This window comes from Cordyceps militaris (genome assembly GCF_000225605.1).
Source record: "Cordyceps militaris CM01 unplaced genomic scaffold CCM_S00003, whole genome shotgun sequence".
Taxonomy (NCBI): Eukaryota; Fungi; Ascomycota; class Sordariomycetes; order Hypocreales; family Cordycipitaceae; genus Cordyceps; species Cordyceps militaris.
In genome coordinates, this window is record NW_006271971.1 from 4097292 (window position 1) to 4117912 (window position 20621).

At 54.7% G+C, this 20621-nt stretch overlaps 6 protein-coding genes across 6 annotated transcripts in view; 2 read left to right on the plus strand and 4 right to left on the minus strand.

Moving 5' to 3' along the window:
• CCM_04907 (O-methyltransferase, putative) overlaps window positions 1-1070 on the plus strand; it is a gene marked incomplete at both ends in the record, with an annotated part of 1533 nt that extends 463 nt beyond the window's left edge. The window contains 3 exons of the mRNA XM_006670053.1: window positions 2-162; window positions 213-640; window positions 724-1070. Of these exons, the coding sequence (XP_006670116.1) occupies window positions 2-162; window positions 213-640; window positions 724-1070 (936 nt within the window). The remainder of the gene's footprint in view (window position 1; window positions 163-212; window positions 641-723) is intronic.
• Window positions 1071-1172: 102 nt separating this feature from the next.
• Window positions 1173-3948, minus strand: CCM_04908 (transcriptional activator xlnR; the record flags this gene model as incomplete). Its single annotated transcript, XM_006670054.1, has 5 exons — window positions 1173-1313; window positions 1366-2096; window positions 2145-3572; window positions 3680-3699; window positions 3770-3948. The coding sequence occupies 5 exons, from the start codon at window positions 3946-3948 to the stop codon at window positions 1173-1175; spliced, it is 2499 nt and encodes an 832-aa protein (XP_006670117.1).
• A 1333-nt stretch (window positions 3949-5281) lies between these two features.
• On the minus strand, window positions 5282-7687 carry CCM_04909 (C6 transcription factor, putative; the record flags this gene model as incomplete). Its single annotated transcript, XM_006670055.1, has 5 exons — window positions 5282-5849; window positions 5900-6247; window positions 6299-6600; window positions 6659-7366; window positions 7511-7687. The coding sequence occupies 5 exons, from the start codon at window positions 7685-7687 to the stop codon at window positions 5282-5284; spliced, it is 2103 nt and encodes a 700-aa protein (XP_006670118.1).
• A 747-nt stretch (window positions 7688-8434) lies between these two features.
• CCM_04910 (saccharopine dehydrogenase) lies at window positions 8435-10610 on the minus strand (the record flags this gene model as incomplete). Its single annotated transcript, XM_006670056.1, has 6 exons — window positions 8435-8581; window positions 8684-9543; window positions 9601-9789; window positions 9886-10007; window positions 10095-10123; window positions 10569-10610. 6 exons carry the CDS (start codon window positions 10608-10610, stop codon window positions 8435-8437), a joined length of 1389 nt encoding a protein of 462 aa, XP_006670119.1.
• Window positions 10611-12355: 1745 nt separating this feature from the next.
• CCM_04911 (short chain dehydrogenase family protein) lies at window positions 12356-13455 on the minus strand (the record flags this gene model as incomplete). The annotated part of the gene is made up of 2 exons (XM_006670057.1): window positions 12356-12666; window positions 12738-13455. The coding sequence occupies 2 exons, from the start codon at window positions 13453-13455 to the stop codon at window positions 12356-12358; spliced, it is 1029 nt and encodes a 342-aa protein (XP_006670120.1).
• A 5867-nt stretch (window positions 13456-19322) lies between these two features.
• CCM_04912 (uncharacterized protein) lies at window positions 19323-20308 on the plus strand (the record flags this gene model as incomplete). The annotated part of the gene is made up of 5 exons (XM_006670058.1): window positions 19323-19471; window positions 19519-19791; window positions 19841-19984; window positions 20028-20202; window positions 20240-20308. 5 exons carry the CDS (start codon window positions 19323-19325, stop codon window positions 20306-20308), a joined length of 810 nt encoding a protein of 269 aa, XP_006670121.1.
• Window positions 20309-20621: the final 313 nt, after the last annotated feature.

Genomic DNA, 20621 nt, shown 5'->3' on the forward strand with positions numbered 1-20621 from the left:
GCTCGGCGCCGCGACCGGCCTGCCGCCGGCCGTGCTCGCGTCCGTCGTGGACTATCTCGGCGCGCAGGGCCTGCTTCTGAGCGAGCCGGGGGAGGCGGCGCGCGCGACCGGGCTGACGCGGCTGATGCTGGCGCCGCTCTTCCAAGACGCCGTGACGCACTTGTACGTTTTTCCTCCCGCGACCCTAACACGGCATGACTGATTGATGCAAGCCACGACAACTGTCTCCCCGCCTTTGCTGCCCTCGACACCGTGCTCTCGGCGCCCGCCGGGGGAGAGCGCCTCAACGCCTTCCAGGTCGGCCAGCACTCGTCGCAAGACTTTTACACATGGCTCGAGACGCGGCCTGTGCAGCACGGCGCCTTTCACCGCTTCATGGAGGCGCAGTTTGCCAGCCTGCCGACGTGGCTCGACGCCGTGGATGTCGCCGCCGTTATGCGCCCCGGCGAGCCCGACCAGGTCGCGTTTGTCGACGTCGGCGGCGGCAACGGCCAGCAGATTGCGGCGCTCAAGGCGAGGATCCCGGACCTTCAAGGGAGGGTCGTCTTGCAGGACCGGCCCGAGGTGCTGGACAGGGCGCTCGAGATCGAGGGTATGGAGAAGATGAGTTATGATTACCTGACGGAGCAGCCTATCAAGGGTATGTTTTTTTTTTTCGTGTTTTCTTTTCCTGCCAAAACTCATCCTACACTTGGCCATTTTGCACCCCCCCTCCCGCGGTAGAACCTGACTGGCAGACAGACGCCCGCGTCTACTACTTTCGCCAAATCATGCACAATAATGACGACGTCACCTGCGTCCGCATCCTAGCGTCGCAGCGGCTCGCCATGAGCGCTGACAGCATCGTCATCATCGACGACAAGTGCCTGTCCGACGATAAGCCCCCGCAAGACGGTCCTGGCGTCGAGTACACGGCCGCGCTGAGCATCGCCATGGAGGCCATGTTCAACGCCCAGGAGCGCCGCGAGGCGCACTGGCGGGCGCTGCTGCCCCGTGCGGGGTTGGTCGTCAAGGACATTCGCCGGTTTACCAAGTTTGAAGATGCCGTCATCATCGCGGCCAAGCAGTAGGCGCCGCGGGGGGCATCGAAGAATAGTGAGATGAGCTCCGAGAGCTCCGAGGTAGCATCTGAATATATGTAATTGGATGCATCTTTAAATGGGTATCATTATTTACAGGCCCAGGCCGCGAGCCCCCTTTGTCCACCTGTACAGCGACAATGCTCTGCGCCGCGCCCGATGCTCCTCCAGATTCGTCGTGCCCGCGCCTCGCACCGAATACAGAGTCGAGCGGACAACGCGTCGAAAGTTTTTCTATCCCCGCGTCAGCACTCGTGACCCCCAACGGCACGTACAACGATTTTACCTGAAACTCCGTGTTGAGCGTGACGACGCATACTTCGTGCGCGCGGATAATGTCTTCACAGGCCTGCTCCACCGACTCGTTCGGCCCGACCTGCGGCATACGGTCCGCAAACAGTAGCAGGATGAAACTGCCCTGCAGCAGGTAAATGCCAAAGAGATACGACATAAAGGTCAGTTCCGGGTCCAGCGTGAGAATCGTCGACACGGACTGCGAGGCGGAAATGGCGTGCGACGCACATTCGGTGAAGCGCTTCGAGGTGATCCAGTCGTCGCCGTCGTCCAGCATGGAAATGGCGTCCCATTTTCCATGTAGTAGCACGTGCAGCACATGCAGTATATGCGTGCTGTACGCCCGGACGAGGCGAACGCGGGATTGGTCGCCGTGGTACTGCTGCGCCGTGTCCATGGGAGGCAGGCCGCCGCTTATGCCCACGGCCGTGTCTGTGAAGCCTCGTACGGGAGCCTCACCGCCGAGACTCTCCAGGCTCAGCTCGAAATCGGCCAGGAGTTTGGAAATGACGACGACGGAGTGCGCATCGTCTAGACCACCGAGGCGAGGGTGGTGACGTCGGTGGTGAAGCTCGACAATGTCACCGAGGATGGCCATGAGCGGCAGAAAGAACTCGAAAAAGCCGGTACCAGAGGCCAGTGTAGGCGGCCCGATGTGCCGGACAGGTAACTCGCTGGGAGAGATGGAGTCGAGGTTTTCCCAGACATACTCTGGTAAGGGTGCTTTGACTTGTTAGCAAATAGAGGAATAGAAAACGACGTGACGCTTACTGTAGACCTCGCAGTATGAGTCTGGTATACTAAGAATGGTGTTGAACGACAAGGACAAGTGTCTGTCTAAACTATACAGAAGCCAAAAGACGCGCCGACGCTCCTCTCTATTCTCAACAGACTGTAGAGTCATCGGCTCCTGCTCACGCCGACATGCGCACAATGGATTCGCGCAGGGCGAAAGCGGTCCGGGGCACCGTTCGTCCTCTCTGTTCATCTTGAGCGAAAAGGTCAGCCGCGTAGCCTTGGACCACCACTTGTGGCTGTCCGATTTAAAGTCCCCCCCCGAAACAGCAATGGAGAGCAGGATGTAGGTCAAGACGTCGTCGACAACGCCCGCAGGTTCATTGGCCACCGTCAGCGTCGGCACGGCGCTCGTTGTCACCAAGCTGGGGTGGGGTGCTTCGTGCTCGGCGCGCAGGCCGCCGTGGATGCGACGCCATCGATCTGGGTCGCGCGCAGAGACCAACGAGGTGGCAAGCTCGTACAGTTCATTGACAATCTTGGCTCTGGTGCCCGGCACGTGGAGGATCATGACGTCGGCCGTCTGGGCGACGCACCATAGGATCGTGGCGAGGAGGGCCGGCGTCGTCGGTCGCGGGTGTGTGGGATGGAGAATAGACTGTTTGCGGAATATTCGAGTGAGAATGTACGGAGAGGCGCCGTGAAAGAGCGAGCTGCCAGGGTCAGTGAGAAAGATTTCGAGCAAGTCGCATGCGACCGAGGCTGGTATGATGTTGCGAATATATCGGAGGACAGGATGCAGGAACTTGTAGCTGCAGTCCTCGGTCGGGGCCTTGGTGCCATAGTCGTGGCTGCTCGTCTCGGCGACACTCGCACCACCAAACGACTCTCGATGGCGGTGGCTGCTCGTCGAAGGCCGGGGCGGGTATCTCTGGTGTGTGGTGCCGTACTCGTTGGGTGTCAGGCCATTGGCGGGTGACGGGTAGCCGGCGCTCTCGTCCGACGCGAGCGCCTCGGGGCTCTCGGCCGCCATTAGCGACACCAAGTGCGGTCGCGGCCTCTTGAGATGTCCATCGGCGGCCGCGCTGTGCGAGTAATGATGCGCGGTGGGTGGGATCTGGTGCACGAGGGACGAAACATTGAGCGCGGCCGAGATGCGCTGCTGGGCGCGGACGTCGTTGGTGGACGGCGGGAGCTCGTACGGCGGTGGCACACTAGGGCGGGGCGAGCTCATCTGCGCTTTCGGGGGTTCCAACTTCGGCTTGTAGGTCGGGGTCGGGTGGCTTGCCGCCGCATGAGGCGGCGAGAGAAGCGAGGGCGATGACTGCAAACCGGGTGCAGCTTGCGTCGTCGTCGTCGTTAGCTCACGCGGCTTGGTGTGGGCGGCGGCATTGGCACTGGCCGAAGCGGGCAGGCGGCCGCGCTTCTTGACCTCGCGGTTGTAGCGACAAACGTATCCGTAATCTGGGAGCTTGTCAGTCCCCCATTGGGCGGAATGGCAGAAAGCCCGTCTTGCTTTGCCGCAAACGGGCGCACAAACGGTTCCACGGCAGCGGGTGGTTCTGTCTTACCTTTGCAACGTCGACAGGGGCTAGCGAGAATGTTAGCAGCGTTGCTACAACGGGTGAGCTCTCCCCCCCCTCGAAAGAAAACAAACTTACTACTCGCCATTGCAGCGGGTGCGCGAGGTGCTGCACTTGTCGCACGCGCGGCGGGTGCGTTTGCGCGGGCGGGCGTGCTCCGAGGGTGGTGAGCCGCCGCCTGTGGGCGACTGGCTGTCGGCATCGTGGTCAGGGCCGCTGTCGGTAGCGGCGGCCATGGAGACGTCGGGAGCCGACATGCGGCTCGGCGGGCATATCAACAAACGGTAGCTGCAGTCGTTGGAGGTGAGGACAAGGGAGGGCGAGTGAAGGGTGTAGTGAAAAGGAGAGAGAGAGAGGGAGCGAGGAAGTTGTAGTGAGAATTTTATCCGAGGTGCAGGTGACAAGGCGGCCTGAGCGCCCCCCGCGACGAGGCGATGCAGACAAGGTTGGGGGATGAGACGAGGTTGCAGCACGCAGGATCGAAGACGGCAGACGACAGGAACCAGAGGGGAAATGATGCCGTCGACCTACTAGGCCTTGCTGGGCAGCTGGTAATATGGAAGTGGCAGGTTGGCACGTTACAGCTGATCAGCGACTGGGAAGAGGCACAAGCCACAATGGGAAGCATCTTCAAAGCCTAAATCAACGGGCTCGTAGGCGGTCGAGCCACTAGTTATCCCAGCTAGCGCAAGAGCTTTGGTGGCGCAACTATCTTTTGCATTGTGGGGGATCTCGAGCTATTGTCTCATCATTTGTTTCCAATGGCAGTCAACAGCGAATGAAGAAAGTCGTCATCATCATCATTGCGCGGACAGGTCTTGTGCAGAGACAACGGCCGTACCACCGCCACGTCCCTGACGCCAATTGCCACGTCGGTCATCGCAACTCGGCCAACATCCCTGCTTGTCAAATGTTTCCTCACGGTAACTAGGTGCCGAATATGACATCCGTGCACAAGGCGGATACTATCCGATCGTTATGCTTGGGCCACTCTGGATCCATCTGAAGCATGCCACCGTGCTCATGCTTCATGTACATTCAGTCGTCCGGCACGTCGGCTGCATGTCCATGGATGCGTCTTGTGCAACATTTGTATACATTTACTGTTGAATCTTTTCTCCTTCTTTAGTCATTCAGTGTATGAGCAAGACTTCGCTTGTCGAGCCATCAAGCAGCACAAGGCGTTGTAGACTGTCGACAGCTATCCGGCGCTACTAAAACACGGAGGCTCTTGGCGGCGACCCGAGTCAGTCGTGCCTGATTCGTGCAAGGCGGTTCGCGGCGGCCTCATTTGGCAAACTGCTAGCGTTCTTCTTCATCTTCGCGTCCGTTTTTCCGCTCATCAGCCTGTACGTTCCATAACGAACCGAGTCGTCGCTATCCGTTGAGCGTTTCAGTGGCGGCACGGATGACTTTGCTGAGGCATCTGCTATCATGGCCTTCATATTAGATAGGTCTTGTCTGCCCTTATTCGCATGTATACTTTTTAACCAAACATGTCACACCACACAGGAGCCGCGGTTCGAGAAAAGACGTTGTATCACTCGTTTATACTCTCTAGCCGTGGTCAAAGAATGCCGGCGCCAAACCCTACGACGTCGCATTGGCCGCGGCCGCGCCTTCTAACCGCTGCAGAACAACACTGAGCCGGTGGTGTTTTGCGTCGTCCTGGACACTAATAATAGTAGCCGGCCAATCGGACTGTGCGTCGCTGGGCAAGAGCGGAGCGTCCGCCTGCGGGCCTGGGTAGAGATACTTGTCAATTACCGTCTGAATCTCGGGAGCGACGCTGTTCCTCGTCATTTGGAACAGTATCTGCCCCAGGTAGTGGCTGTGTCCTTGGTCGCGGAACCCTTGCGCACAGAGAACCACGGTGGACCACACCGACTCTTTGTCGAGTACATGGTTCGTCGCAGCGTCTGCCTGACGAAGGTTGGACAGTTCCATCAGCGGCTGGACCAAGAAGGTATCCAGCCGCTCGAAGCTGTGGCGAAGATAGTACAGTCGCACCACCGTCTCCAGCAAGATGGCCGCCTCCGATAGCAGCTCCTGAGATGTGCTTTTCGCAGTCCACCCGTCCAGGTCCGCGCAAATGGACCGCTCTCCCAGATTGACGGCAGCCGTCATCAGCCGGATGACCGTGTTATAATAATGCATGCTATCATAATATATTAGCCGCTATTTCCCGCACAGGCAAGCTTTACTCACTGGAGTTTTAGGTGCACTGGGAAAAGAGCTCTGCTGGGTGTTAGTGGCTCCGGGAGGTCGTTGTACCACTGCTCCAATTTCCTGTGGTAGCTTGCGATCTGACGAATAGAAAACATTGGTTTTTCGTCTGGATTGGAGAAGTGTTTCCACAAAATATCTTCTAGGATGAAGCTTAGATTGGTACGAGCGCGGAACGAGTCGCCAAACTGGCAAGCATGAAGCCTGTCGCTTGAAGGATACTTTAGCCAAATCTCCCCGTACCAATACTGATTATCAGTTGGGTCGGGCAAATGAACCTCGGGTCTTCGATCCATCAGTGGTGCATCTTGGAAATACCACTGGTTGTGACTGTATCACTGTAAGACGAGCGGGCGTGAGTACTGGAGCAAGGATACTCACATCTGGGTGCAATAAATAGCCCACGCAGTAAAATCTCTGGCGTCCTGGGCCCTGCCACCCACGCGACTGCCATTGAGCTTGAAGATCCCCAGATCTTGCGCCATAGCCACCGACTGAATCAAGTACGATTTTCCAATTTTATCTTCCAAGCAAATGGCGTAGGCGAGGTACAGGAGTGGCCCAGCTTGCACAGTTGTCAATCTGTTTATGCCAGTCTCCTCGGCCCACAAACGTTTGGCTTCGCTTATAAACTGTTTTGCCAACGTGTCGGTTTCCCAATACTCAGTCCGATTTGAACTGTGCTGCTTGTTTGTAAGAACAAATATTTATTCCCGCCTCTGTGAGATTGGATGCACTTACGCAAGCATGGGCCAGAATCGAGTTCACGAGCAGAGGCGAGCAAAACTCCCGTTTACCTGAAACCATGTCGTCCAAGAAGTAATCTTTCTGAAAACTGGTGTGCCACTGGTATTCGTACATGAAGAAATGTTGCAGCATTTTTCGCATCAGACCGTCATCTTGCGAGACTCTAGTCCACTCGGAGGGCTTGATCTGGTTGAGTCTCGGGTCGATGATGGTCGCGGCGTGGTATGGCCGGAGGAATAGCGAGTGCTGTTGATCCTGGTCGTCAGAGGAAGGAGAAGGCGTGCGCAGCTGCTGGTTGCCCTCGTCGTCCAAAGCAAAGTTGTATATGGGCGACTGCAGATATACGTTGGTGGCAGCGCAGAGATACTGCGGCATGGAGGTGATCCAAGGAAATTCATAGCGCAACCTCGTCTCTGGCGCCACAGATAGATCCATCATTACGTCTGCGTTTTGGACAAGGCGCAGTATTGATTCGGGGTCCGCACCACACCGTATGCGATGGAAGATCTGGAGGGCCTCCTCTTCGGACCGCATCTGCAGAATATTAAAGACCTTGTGGGCGGCAGACGAGGACGATCTATCCTGCAGCTGGGTATACTTTCTCTTGAGCGCTTGCCCCGGCGTCTCCGAGGGGGCGGCGTCGTACCGACAGCGGAGGTTTCGCTTCTGGCAAGCCGCGCACGATGGACGTTGGGCGTTGCACTGATGACCGCTGTTAGTGTTCTTTTCTATCCAGTACACCCTCTCGTTGCTGAGAAAATCGACTTTGAGTACAAGCTAGCCAGCAACGCGTGGTCGACTAGTGGCCAGGATGAGGGAGGGTAAACGCTAGCGATATTTGTATACCTTTACTTTACGTTGGCGGCACGATTCGCAGGCTGCGACGGCGACACTCTTTCGCGGCAACTTGTTCACCAGAGGCCAGCCTTTCTGCGGCGGCTCTGTCTCGAGAGCCAACGAGTTTGGGCGAGACGCAGCTGGGCGCAGCGTCGGCCAAGAGGGCCGCGGCTCGTTGTCACTCATCGCTGGCCGAAATACTCGATGCAACGGCGTGGTTGATAATGGCAGTGGTAACAGGGGGACCTGTAATAGTCGCGATGGCAGATTACATGGGAGCTCGCCCTAGCCTTGTCACGGTTTCTCATGTCGGAGACCTGCAGCAGCTCCCACAGGCCGCCACCAAGCCGATAAAGTCACGTGGAGACTCTGCAGCGGCCGCATCTTTCACAGCCCGCGGAATCCGTCTCAGACTTGCAAATACACTATCCATGTTATGGTACCTTCTCCGGGGACAGCCTCGAGTGACCCCGCGTACCAAGTCAGTCCCGCCTATGCGGCGCCCGTTGCGTTTCGTACAGAGGCATCTTCTGATGTTTGGGTATTTCGCCGGCTTCGACGACAGTGTCTCAAGTCGGCACATTTCCTGGTCAGCGGGAGGTCGTGGGCGATCTTGACGACGACATTGAAGCAAAAAAAAACGACAAGTCGAATATTGATGGCAACGTGGTACGATGCCCCTGTTGGAAACCGCCAACCAGCTTCGTCGGAATGTGCTCCGTCCCAAGGCTGCCCCGTTTTTATCATGCATCACGGGCGAAGATCCAGCCGGGTCACCACGATGTTATTTCCATCTCTAATTTGTAAAGCATCCTTTAATAGTAGTCCCTATAGCGTAGTCCTTATACTAGCTCTACATCTGCCAGGCCTTGCTAATCGCTCCTATATACTAATCTATATACTAGTTCCAATAATGGTATTTTATTTCGATAGCTATAGCAGTAATACTTGTGAAGGAGTCGGGCTCGAGCCCCACTCCGGGCTAGACCTAACCTGAGGCCACACCGGGCGCGCGCCCCCTTTTATACCGCCGTAGGAGATACAGAATTCAATAATGGCATTTCTAAGACTAAATTGTGCCTATTTTTTAATTGCTGGTTGTGCCTACTTCCTTTCAGTCTTACCGCAGACTTACTACCGCCGATAGAGTCGGTAAGGCAGCTCCGCCTATCAGTTCAAAACACTGCTTGGAATCTCCTGGACCTTTTGGTGATACAGCTTCTCTGCTCCCGTCCAGACCCCCTCGGTTTTGCGGCGGTTCAGTGTGAGTAGGCTCGGCAGCAGCAGACCCGAGAACTCATCACTAGCCTCACGAGCAACTAGAGACGGGAGGTGGTCAATACTGACGACTGTCAGGTCGGGTCCGTCGCCCTGGACCGGGACCTTGAGTGTAGGCTCCTTGAAGCTGCTGTAGCTTGAGTAGACGGGCACAGGATTGTTGGGGTTATTCGGGTCCAGGCTCACGTCGCAGAGAACGCGAAGACGTCGGCCTGGCTTCGAGAGTGACTCAAGAGTAGTGAAGGGTGGTATGACCTTCGAGCCCAGGTAGACACAGTTGATGAAGATGTCCGAGTCCGTTATCTCCTTGAACGGGCCGCCTTTGGCCGTCTCTGCCATGTCCCACTTCAGAAGCGTGGAGGGCGGAATCCCAGCGGCCAGGCAGAGATCAATGGCGCCGCGTCCGCATCGACCAAGCGACCCGATGACGATGATCTGGGGAAAGTCGCCTACAGTGCGCAGGGCGTCTGAAACCTTCGCCTTGACGTCGTCTACCATGGCAGCAGCAGAGCTGTAGAGTGGCACAGCGCCGAGAGGGACACCCGGCCGCTGCACTTGGTGAGACCAAGCCAAGAGAGCGACAGCAGCGCCCGCATATCCAGCCCAGTATCCAAAGGCAGCGACTCGGACTCCGTCCTCGCCCTTCAGAAACTCAATGTCGTAGAGTATGCCACCGCCGCGGGCGAACCTGGCAAGGTACTCAGCCCAACCGTCTTGCTGCTTGTAGCAGTGTCCGAACTGTATGTGCGAATGGGGTAAGCTGCCTAGAGAGAAACGTCAGGGCGGCCAGCAAGAATACGCACATGTGTGCAGATACGTACTACCATCGTCAGGAAGCTCCTTCAGGCCGGCAATGATATGGTCCTCTGGGACAGTAGGCCACGAGCCCTCCGGCACCATCTTGGCACCTACTGTCTCGAACTCCTCGTCCTTGTAGATTCGTCCAGGGCTCTTCTCGACATGGACAGCATAGCCGGCTTCGAGCAGGGCCTTGGCGGAGGCCGGGGAAACTAAGAGGCATGCCAATTAGCAAACTGAAAATCTGGGGGGTTGGAGCCACAATGCGGAGCGGAATAGCAGAACTTAATTAATTAAAAGAATCGTACTGGGAGAACGCCGCTCCAGCGGCTTGGACTCGGATCGAAGGTGGATAACAGTGGTGTTCATGGTGACTTGCTTGTTCAAAGGGCGGTTTTCTGGATTGGAGTGGGAAATGCAACCAGCGAATCTGCGAGGGTTTTGTGATTTGAACGATTGTCGTTTTCGGGAATTAATGTAAGCGGTTTGTGTAGGGCGCCTAAACCCTGTTGGATACGCCGGGGTGTAGTTAATTTGTGACAGGGTCTGTATAGCAATTACCACTTGTTGGTTGTTCCCAAAATCGCCGGGCACACAGTTCAAAAGGAGTCACTAATAACCTAAAGAGGAGTTATATACTAAGAGAGTAGGTCTAAAAATAAATAAAATACTAGCAGACTTAATATAATCTTATGCAGAGTCTTATTAATAAATTTCTCTAGCTCATCTATATTATCTATTTCTATTATATTAAGGAATCATGCGCTTATTATATACTGGTTTATGTTTTTATTCTTGGCAATGTATTTCATGAGGACGTCTATTTCGGAGGGGAATCCCAGCCTCATATTAATGGCCAGGCGAGGAGATGATCAAACCATACGTGTCGGTGTGGGAGTTTTGGTGCCATGTTCGGTGTAGGGTACGTGAACTTCCATACCTCCAATTATACCGCCCTATTAGTCTAGACGTTTTCATCGTGGTAAGAGACCTTGCGAAGAGCGACGGAAATGTAGGTGACAAAAGGCGCCATAGTCTATACCCCGTGATCTCAAGTATACAATCGATGCTCACTAGGTATCGCACCTAGGGACTTTTACGGAATTCATCTAGGACACATTTCATCCGCGTCGTGTTACTTGCGTTTTGTGTCTAAAATCCGTGGATATAATCACAGTTCGAGTTAAATCGAAATGACAGGGAGCCACCTCTATCCTGCCACTGGCTCTGTTCAGAGTCCCTGGCAAGTGGACAAACCTTGGGCACAGAGTGACCAAGGAGCGCAAGCACGCATGGCCTACGACCTTTATATAGATCGAGACCATGGCGAACCAGTCTTCCCCGAAAATACACCAGAAACACCAAAACGACGCAAGAGCTATGCAAAAGTGTTCATGTGTCACCCATACGGCGAGCTGCAAATTGTAGAGGGAGAGCCATGGGCCGATCTTGGCAAAGCTTGTTGGCGGTGGCTGCGAAAGACCGACGCCAACCCCAATGACGGTCAGATACCAGATTGTCCAGGATCGGCAACGTAATCGCATTTCAGGATGGCCCACCGCGAGGCAGTACTTCACCGTATCCGTCCAAACAGATCTCAAAGAACAATCACAATTTGGCGCTGCAGGCAAGCGGCCCTCCTCCTAAGTAGTTTGGCACGGCGGCCAGTGTTCACCAATCGCTGGGGCTTATGCGAGAACTTGCCTTATCAAAGCGACGTCTTTATAATTATTATTGGGGTAATGCCTTTGTTATCAGGGCAACGTCTTTGTTACCAGAGCATCGTCGTGCATATTCCCACAGCCCCCCACGCCACGGATGCCCAGATTGAGAACGCAGAGCAGCTGCACACGCGGTTATGTCAAAAGCGACGGCATCCACGTGTATGCCCGCGGCGCATAATATGGCTAGCCACCTCGCCCGGTATTACGCAAGCTTCCTTGAAGAGGTGGAGAGCGGGCGCTCACAAGACAATGGGAAGAGTAGAAGCGGTCCCCGCCTTGAGCGCATTCGGACGGGCAATGCACCCAAGAGCGCATGGCTGGTGGTGGGCAGAAGCAGTGGCGGAAAACTCGGTCGCAATCAACCGACCATCATGCAGAATGATGTTTGCCTGCCAGAATCAGGGCCTGGACTTGTTCCATGGCGGCGAGCAGGCATCGGCACGAGGGCGTGTGTCTGCAGCGACTGTCGTTTGGCGGTTTGGATGGCTTGAGATGGCTTGTTATCGTGTAAATGGCGCTTCACGGGTCCTAAGACCTGGTCGGTTTGATTTTGCTTCCCAGCGGAGTACAAAGGGAGAGAGAGAGAGACAGCGCGTGAGAGAACGCCATATTGTCGGATATCCAAAGAGCGGACATATGTAGCCTAATGCTTGCAAATACGCGTAAAGATTATCCTGTTCATCTGCTGCACATTTGATGATAGAGCAGCTTACATGTGTGCCTGAACGGCGAAACATGCCGGTCGGCGGCCTTTTTCGTGGCGGAGATGAAGAACGACTGCGCGACATGACAAATTGCGTGCCATGGTAACGTCTTGAGTATCACGCATATGTAGTCTTTTCCCAATCTAAATGAAGCGGCTCCTAGTCGCCCTTTGCTGATAGATATACGACCGTTTCATCGTTATGCAAGACTACTCTACCTTGCCCTGTCAAAATCATTCTCGACGCTTCAAAATGCAGCGCACCCACCCCAACTATATGCAGTATTTTACGCCCAGTATGCAGAAAAAAAAACATGCCCTCTCCCTGTTCCCGTTGGTCCTCGCAGCACCCTAGATCCACGCACCGTCCACCTGGTAGACGCTGCCGCTCACAAACGTGCTCTCGGGCCCGAGGAGGAAGCAGATGACGCTCGCCGTCTCCTCAGCCGTGCCCTGGCGCTGAAACGCCGTCGGCTCGTCAAAGGGCGCGTCGGCCGGGCGCCGGTGGCCGTCCCAGTTCTTCTGCATGAGCGGCGTGTAGATGGCGCCGGGCGCGACGCTGTTGACGCGGACCTCGCGGTCGCCATTCTCCAGCGCCGCGGCTCTGGTCAGCCCGACGATGCCGTGCTTGCTGGCGTCGTAGGCGGCATGTTTTGCGAAGCCTAGTGTTCTCTCTCGTGTTAGCTACCTATGGGGGTTTTTCTTTCCTTCCTAGCAGCGAGGAGCAACACACCCTTGAGTCCGTGAATCGAGGACACATTGACAATAGATCCGCCGCGCTCAATGTTCCGCAGCTGCGCCCGCATGCAGTACATGGTGCCCGTGAGGTTGACCGCGATGATGGCGTCCCAGTCCTCGTCCTCGAGCTCCGCCACCGGCGCCACGCCGTGGCACTTGCCAATCACGCCAGCCACGTTGGCCGCGCCGTCGAGCCGCCCGTGCCTGGCGACGATGCCGGCGATCCAGGCGTCGACCTGCGCGCGCCGCGACACGTCGACGCGCTCCACGTCGCACTGCTTCCCTCGGTCCGCAAAGTACGCGGCGGCGGCTTTGAGCGCGTGCGGGTCGACGTCGGCGACGCACACGGTGGCGCCGCGCTGCAGGAGCAGCCGGGCCGTCGCGAGGCCGATGCCGCTGGCGCCGCCCGTGACGGCAAAGACGCGGCCGCGGAGAGGCTGCTGCGGCTGCGCGGCCTGTTGTGTGGGCTGCTGCGTCGCGGCGGCGGCGGCGGTGGGCACGGTGCACGCCGAGTCGGACGAGACGCGGGTTTCTTTGGTTGTAGCTGTGGGCGGCGTCTTCATTCGCATCCAGGAGTGACGGATTCTGGCCAGCGCAGAAGGCATGCTGAAGGACAGGGTCAAAAGGCTGGTGGTCGCTGTGGCGGCTGATAGCTTGTGATATGTGGCCTTGTGTATCGAGTCGGTGGCCACTGGCGGGGACGAGCTTGACATGACGGTTTTGTGAGAGGATATCCGGAAAGAAAAGGACACATCAGTGGCAATGCGAGGGGTGGCCGACTTTAAAAAAACGAAATTGGCCGTCGCGTCGATGACAGCTCTCCAGAGTAGACCCGATGGTAAATCAGGCGGAGCCGCATAACGGTTTTTTTTTTTTGGGCGCTTTTGCGGCGCACAATCCACGACGTAATGTCATTCGGGACAAAGACAGAGCGAGATTTCCCACCAGGGTTCCATTCATCATGAATGCCCTTGCCCATTGGCATTTTAATGCCCGGCGGGTTGCAGGGCCCGCGGCGGGGGGGTTGAAGGAAGCTCTGGTGGGGGACAGGCGGGAAAGAGACCAGAGGTGTCCCCCCGCGATTCTGCTAAAATTGATTTCAACCGACGGGCCATTATTCCGGGCCGTTGGTATCGGGTCGCCCAAACTGTTTGCCCGCATTTTTGGCCAAACTGGAAAAGGCCAATTGGTTGTTTCCTCTTTTCCCCATCTTTTTGCTTTTCCTGTTTCCGACGTAAATTCCGAGCGCGACGCTGTGTAGCATATTGGACCACGACCAGTTCGATGTGACGCTGCATGACTGGCCGTGCTGTCTGGTCCGGCCCTCTGCGGTCCTTGTGCTTTTCTTAGCCGCGTAGATCACTGCGAGCCTCTAGGCTCGCGATGCATGCATGCACGCCTGGGCAATGCAGGTTGAAAAAGGCCCGCGGAAGCCGGCTGGCGCGCTGCGCGTCCCGTTCTTCGTCGGCGGCTGTCACGCAGCGTGACATCTGCACGGTGGCGGGGGACCGCGCAGCGCCAGAAAAAAAAAAGAAAAAAAAATCAAACGAAATAGAGGGCCTGGACGAGCTGTTTATATTCGCGATGCAAGTTTTCATCTAGATTTGCTCCACTGGCAAACCCGGACGGGGGCGGCATTCCCCCTTCCCTTGTTTTTTCTCGTTCCTATTTGACCCGGGCCCGAGGTAAATGGAGCAAGACCCATGAAAAAAATGGCGGCCCGATGACGAGAAAAAATCTGATTCACGGCACGGGGGACTCGCGGCGCGACCCTGGTTGGGAAGTGGACGCGGGAAGCCGTGCTCGGCAGGACCTCGCACGAGAAGCTTGGCGCTGCGGCACAGATTCATCAGCAGAGAAAAATGTCGACTATAGTTGGCTGGCAGATATAGCACGGGCTGACCATGAACAGTGCGAAGAAGCGAGAATAGGCGGGAAACGGTAGTATTATACTTCAACCTGGGAAGCTGTACTATAGGGTTGCGGCGGTTCATCCATTCGTACTATAACCTCCAAGTCAGCCTTGCAACCCGACTAACCCACCACCAGGCCGCCACAAAATCGTCTTTAAGCAGAATGAACGGGCAGATGACCGCCACTAGATCGTCCGATATTTTATTGTCCTATGCAGCCGCGCCGAACCATGATGAACAAGTTGTTGTCCCACGACATGCGTGGAATCGTACGTTTGTGCATCTACTGAAAGACTGGGCGCCAGTCATTGTCGAATAGAGGCGGGGGGGGGGGTTCCCAAATTAGGACACGAGCGCATGACTAGTTGCCCTTGGGCCACAGCCGAGTCAAATTTGTTTCGGCTCGGTGCTCAAAGAGATGTTAAACACGATTTTCACGCTCGAACCGTGTCAGATGTGGCGTCTAGTCCATCGTCCGCCGGCGGCTCGTTTCATCCCAGACATTGTTGTTGCGAAACAAGTTGGCGACGGGCTCCATCAATGCCGGGGTTGTTGGTGCGGCAGCGACCGCAACCGCGGAATGGGAAGATGACGGTTTCCTCTTCGTCTTCTTCTTCTTCTCCATTCCTGTATCTGGGGGTGTTTTGGCCCCGATGTATCCACAAGTCGTCATATGGGAATCACAATGTTACGAGACGAAATTGTGACGGGTGCGGCGCGCGTCTCTTCGGCTTCGGTGGAACCGCCAAGAGTTGGAGTGGGATTTTCCACCAGATTTAGATGCAATAAGCAAGCCCAAGTCCACTTTATCCGCGCCAGTGCATAACAGTGACCGACCATACATGACTTACTGAATATGTATTGCAGCTTTACAAGACAGGAACGTCACGAAACTGTCTGGCATCTCAAACATGGACCATGTCTCCGATCCGGTTGATGGGTGAGTGATGCTATATTGGGCAGAGGCTCACTAGTAAGGGCGAGACACCAGTTAGACACAGTCTCCCGACGAATCGACCTCCTCGCATCTGAAAAAAAAAAAAAAGGAGTCAAGGCATGCTGATTTGTCAGTATTGATTGTTGCTTTTCAATATCGCAACTTCAGGACTTGAAGGGGTAACGATTGGGTGCCTACAAAGAAAGACTTCGCCTGTAGCATCGATTAGTCGTGTGATGTGCTGAAGAAATGGTATGAATTTCAAGACACTCTGGAGTTTCCTCCGGTAAGAAAACCACTAATTTCGAATGCAGTCAGAGACAACGACTATACTGGTGAATGTTCAGTTCGTTGTAGGACCGGTCGAGGCTATTTGGAGGTTGTGCTAGCAGTGAACATCGAGTTAGCCAACAATCAGAAGCAATTTCTTTCACACCTCGAGTAGAAACGCCGTTCAATTTCATTGTCGGAAGCATGCCATTTTCTGTGCAATGTCTTGAGGGACTCGAGATCACTGGTAGTAAGAGAAGCGAGATCACTGGCACTAAGAGAAGTTGATTTCAACAAGTAACCCTAACTAACCCCGTAGAGCAACATGAAGGTTAGAAATAGATGGTATGTAGCGTATCGTCAGAGTTTCCTACGTCTTCCCTGTTCCAAATCTTATCAGTTTCCATCGTCAACTTTGCCATCCAACTTGCGACTCAGAGTCTGTCTGCTTCCCCGTCGGAGCCCGGCGGCTACCCCCAAGTCTTACTCAGGCGTGGTAAATCCCTCACAGAGATCAACAGAGTCTAGATCTCAGATAATGACAGATGCAGTGCATATGGCTCTGTTTTACGCGTACGGAGACAATGCGAGCTCTGGGTCAGTCGGCGATGCAGCACAAGTTCCTCCGGACAAGTGGCTCCAGGACCAGAGCGAGGATGCGGTCTACAAAGGCCTGCTGGGCTTTGTTCTGGAAAACGCCACGTTTTCTTCACAACCTGCTCAACCACGTTCTCGACTTTGGAGGAGAGAGTAAGCGGGCGGATGGTAGATCTACCCGCCCGTCGTGAGCATGACAGAGCCCCAGACTGGGACCAAAAGCAACCAACCAGACAGGGCCTTGACGCAATTTATCTCAGGATTCAGCAGCATGCTCTATTATTAATCGCAAAACGCTAATTCAGGCGCACATGGTGCCCTGCAGGAGCCGGAAAAGGGGCACGTTCTTTAGATATTCTGTTGGGTTTTGGCCACGCTCCATCGTTCGATGACTTGCCTTGCATGCGCATGGCCGTTGGTCTCGAGCACTTTCGCATCAAAGCCAGACCCCGAGCGCACAGAGAACTTTTGTGATTCGAGTTTCAAATCTATTGTCTGATCTATCCTCCCAACCCCAGATTCTGTCCACCAGAGCCAAGCCCAGATTTTTTTTTCAGCACTGACACAGGCCTCCCGCGGGGCCACGCGCCTATGCATGCAAGAACGCTCCGCGGTCCAGGTCGGGTCTGGGACTGGGTAATGACAGTCGCCATCCCGCATGATGAAATAAATGCCTCAAGTTAATGAATTTAACAAAAAAACAAGAAAAAGAAGAAAAAAAAACAGGTTCTGGGGCTAAATCGACAGCGACAAGATTCTCTCTCCCCCGCAAGACAGAATTGTCATTTCTTGAGTCAGTTTTTTTTTTTTGCCGCGGCCAGTACCCGGAGCCACCCGGAGCCCCCCCGCCAAAACATGGAGAAGGATGAGAAGAAGGAACAAGGTTATGGTCTCGACGGGGGGCCCATACATGTGTTTCTGATCTCTGGGACTGTGCAACGCTTTTATTTTTCTTCCCCGCCATGTTCTTTGGCTTGGATGGAGTCTTGCCGTTGCGGAGGGGAGGTGAAGAAAGTTTAGCGTTAGTGCTTTGGTGGCTTGCCGCTGCTACCACGATAGGCTAGCCAGTTGCAACAAGTTCGATTTAGCGCATGACTAAAAGTCCGTTATCTTAGTTTTGATCTGTCAGTTAGTTAACTAGTTGAGTTGTTGAGTTATGTATGCATGTTGATTTATCTCGGGAACATTTGCTTCCATTCTCTGATCGTCCACCTCCCATTGCTGATTTCATATCGACGAAGCCACGTCTGGCCCGCACGAGTCAGCATCAACGGGATAGTCCTCCCGCCGGCGGTATTATGCAGTTGGCTCGCCGAGAATGCACGTGTGATTGGCTCGCGACAAGAAATCGCCCAGTCACACAAAGAAAGCTTGAAAAGGTGTGAAAGGGGGCTCTGTTGAGGGGCGCAGAGAAAAACGCCACAGCCATCGGTCGGTCTATCGGGTTGATTTTGGCGCTGGGCTTTTTTTTTGTTCCTTCGATCGTCACCGCCAAGCCGAAGCACGTCTCGTTGATAGCCTGTGGCCCTCGACGTCGTTCCTCTCGTTAATAATTAAGTAACCACAAAGGGCTGCATCTTTCCAGCTTGTTCCGGTTCGCTGCCGTCTCACACACACACACACACACACACACACATACACAGCCGCTTGGGCACTGACACAAACACATCCTTTCCCATCCAGACTAGGATCTGCAGTGTGCGATAACGTCATGTTTCAAGCTTAATTTTTAAAGTAATTCGGCAACCAGACAAGGCGAGCCCTGCATGGACGTGCGTTCCCTGTATCCGTATGTACTTTTCCACGCCTCTTATTTTTAGGAACTTGCTACTGCCCCTCCAAACCCGTTTCAACCGTTTCGCTACGTTGATCGCCCATCCATTTTTCTTTCCCAAACGCCAGTCAATAGCACCTTTTTTTTTTCTTTTTTTTCTTTTACTACTTTCTTTGTCAGAACATGGACATGGATCCCCCCTCTCACCAGGCTGCGGGCGAGTATTTGCGCCTTGGGTTGGTCGTGGCGGCGGGTCACTTACACCGGTCGCGCTCTTGGCAACAAGGCGCAGCAACCAACTCGCCATTCGCCATTCGCCATTCGCCATTCGTCTTCTTTTTCTTGTCCCGCCCGCACCCCTTTGGTCTCGCTGGACATGTGTGTATCTTGGGTCCTGTGGCGCGGCGATTTGCCAAGGGTTGGCAGTCGGGACCACTGGGGGCACGTCTTTCGCGCCACCCCGTGGACGGCTGGATTGGATCTGCGCATCGCTGCCGGAGGGCTGAGATTTGGCTCCATCAGCCGCCTCCATCCCGCCAAGCCGGGTTCTGTGATGCCCTGCGGGTTGCTGACGTTTTCGGCAAATGCGCTTGCTCTTCTTCCCTTCTTCTCTTCCTCTGCTCAGCTCTCCAGAATTCCTCTTCTTCTAGCCTTGCAGATCCGCTTCCGGTTTGCACCGCGAGACATGTAGGAACGTGACTCACGGGAGGACAAGGGGGGGGGGGCTGTCAAACGCTGCACAAGAAGCATTAGAGATAAGCTTAATGTTTTTTGGTGGAGATTACAAAGTGTACGCAAGCCTGCACCAACACAATGTCTCAGCACAGATACGACTGTGGAATCGCAAAACCATGCAAAAGTCTTGGCATTGGGCACATAAGTCCTCACTCTCCCCTGTTTGGGCGTCACAGAGTTGTCGAGTGTTTGATACACGCTCAACTCTTGACTGCCGGGGGTCTATAATACTGCCACCATCTGTCTTCCAATCTGGCAAGTCATTTCCGTGGCGTGATTTTCATATCCATCATTATTCAGTACCGTTACCTCTATGCAGGTCAGAGCGTAGTCTCAACCAAGTACCGATACATCATGGATGCTGTTGGCCCAGACTCGCCCAACTGCCTCAAGTATGCACAATTTGCATCACACCTCGATCTCTGGCAGTTCAAGGTCATATACTGGACGCTCTTCATCTCAAATCTACTCTTCTTGTTCTTTGGATCCTTTGCCTACATCAAGTGAGTAGCCTCCCCGTCGGCTTGAAACCGCTACTGACCGTCTTCAGAGCACAGGAAGCCCTGTCAGCATATGCAGACCACCCTAGCAAGCTGCGAAAGCGACTTCGACTATGTATCGTCGTATGTTCGCTCTGTGTTGCCGCATCGACAGTCATCGTCATCATGGAAGCATACGCCTTGTTAGCTCTACAGTTCTGCGACGGTGAGGACCTCATGTCTCTCTACTGGTCGACATGGACCATGATCCAGGTCGGGTCACTCATCGCCATCATGGGCGTCATTCTAGCCATGATTCACACGCTGCGCAACAAGCGTCACCCGTGAGCAGCCCGATACTCATCACGACATGACACCGCTGACACATGATAGGCCGTGGGCACTGGCGCTGGGCACACCAGTCCTTGTCATTGCAGGGCTACTGCACATGTGCTTTTACAGCACGAGAGCCCGAGTAAAGAAGCTGTGCAAAAAGCCGACTGATGAAGAAGAAACACAACCACCCATGAGCAGAGTGTACGTACCAACCAACAGTGTACGCATCAAGCGCTAACAACAGAAACAGCAACACCATTGGACCCAGCTCCCGCGAATCAATAGACGAAACCATAAGAGGGGAATTTATTGGATTCACGGTGGAAGGAGGCCCGATAGTACGGTTCACAAATAGTGACGGTGACGATGTTCCAGCGGGCGGTGAGCTATTAGGCCGCTGTGGTAGCAACAGCATCCTGGTATCTTATCAGAGAGACTCGATTCGCTTCTTAACAGACGATCAAGAAACTGCCGAAATATCAAAGGCACAGACAGACCAGCAGCCAGGAGACACTGGAAAAATAACAAATAGATATGTAACGAATAGATTTTGAATGCCACGACACGGCCGCTAGGACAAGAAGCATTTTTTTTAATTCGTGACCTGCTGTAGGGTACGCGCACACAGAACAGCGCCAAACAAGCGGCATATAGTTGGCGTTTTCTGAACGTTGTGTGTCGCTATTATAGTTCCTCGCGCCAAGATTGGGCTGACTTGGGGGCTGCGAGATGAACATATGGGATGCTGAGAAATGAAGGCACTTGAGTGGTGGTGGCATGGCGGGGTCGTTTGGTGGGCAAGTGGGCTGCCGGTTTGGCGGGGCAAAATATTTGGATG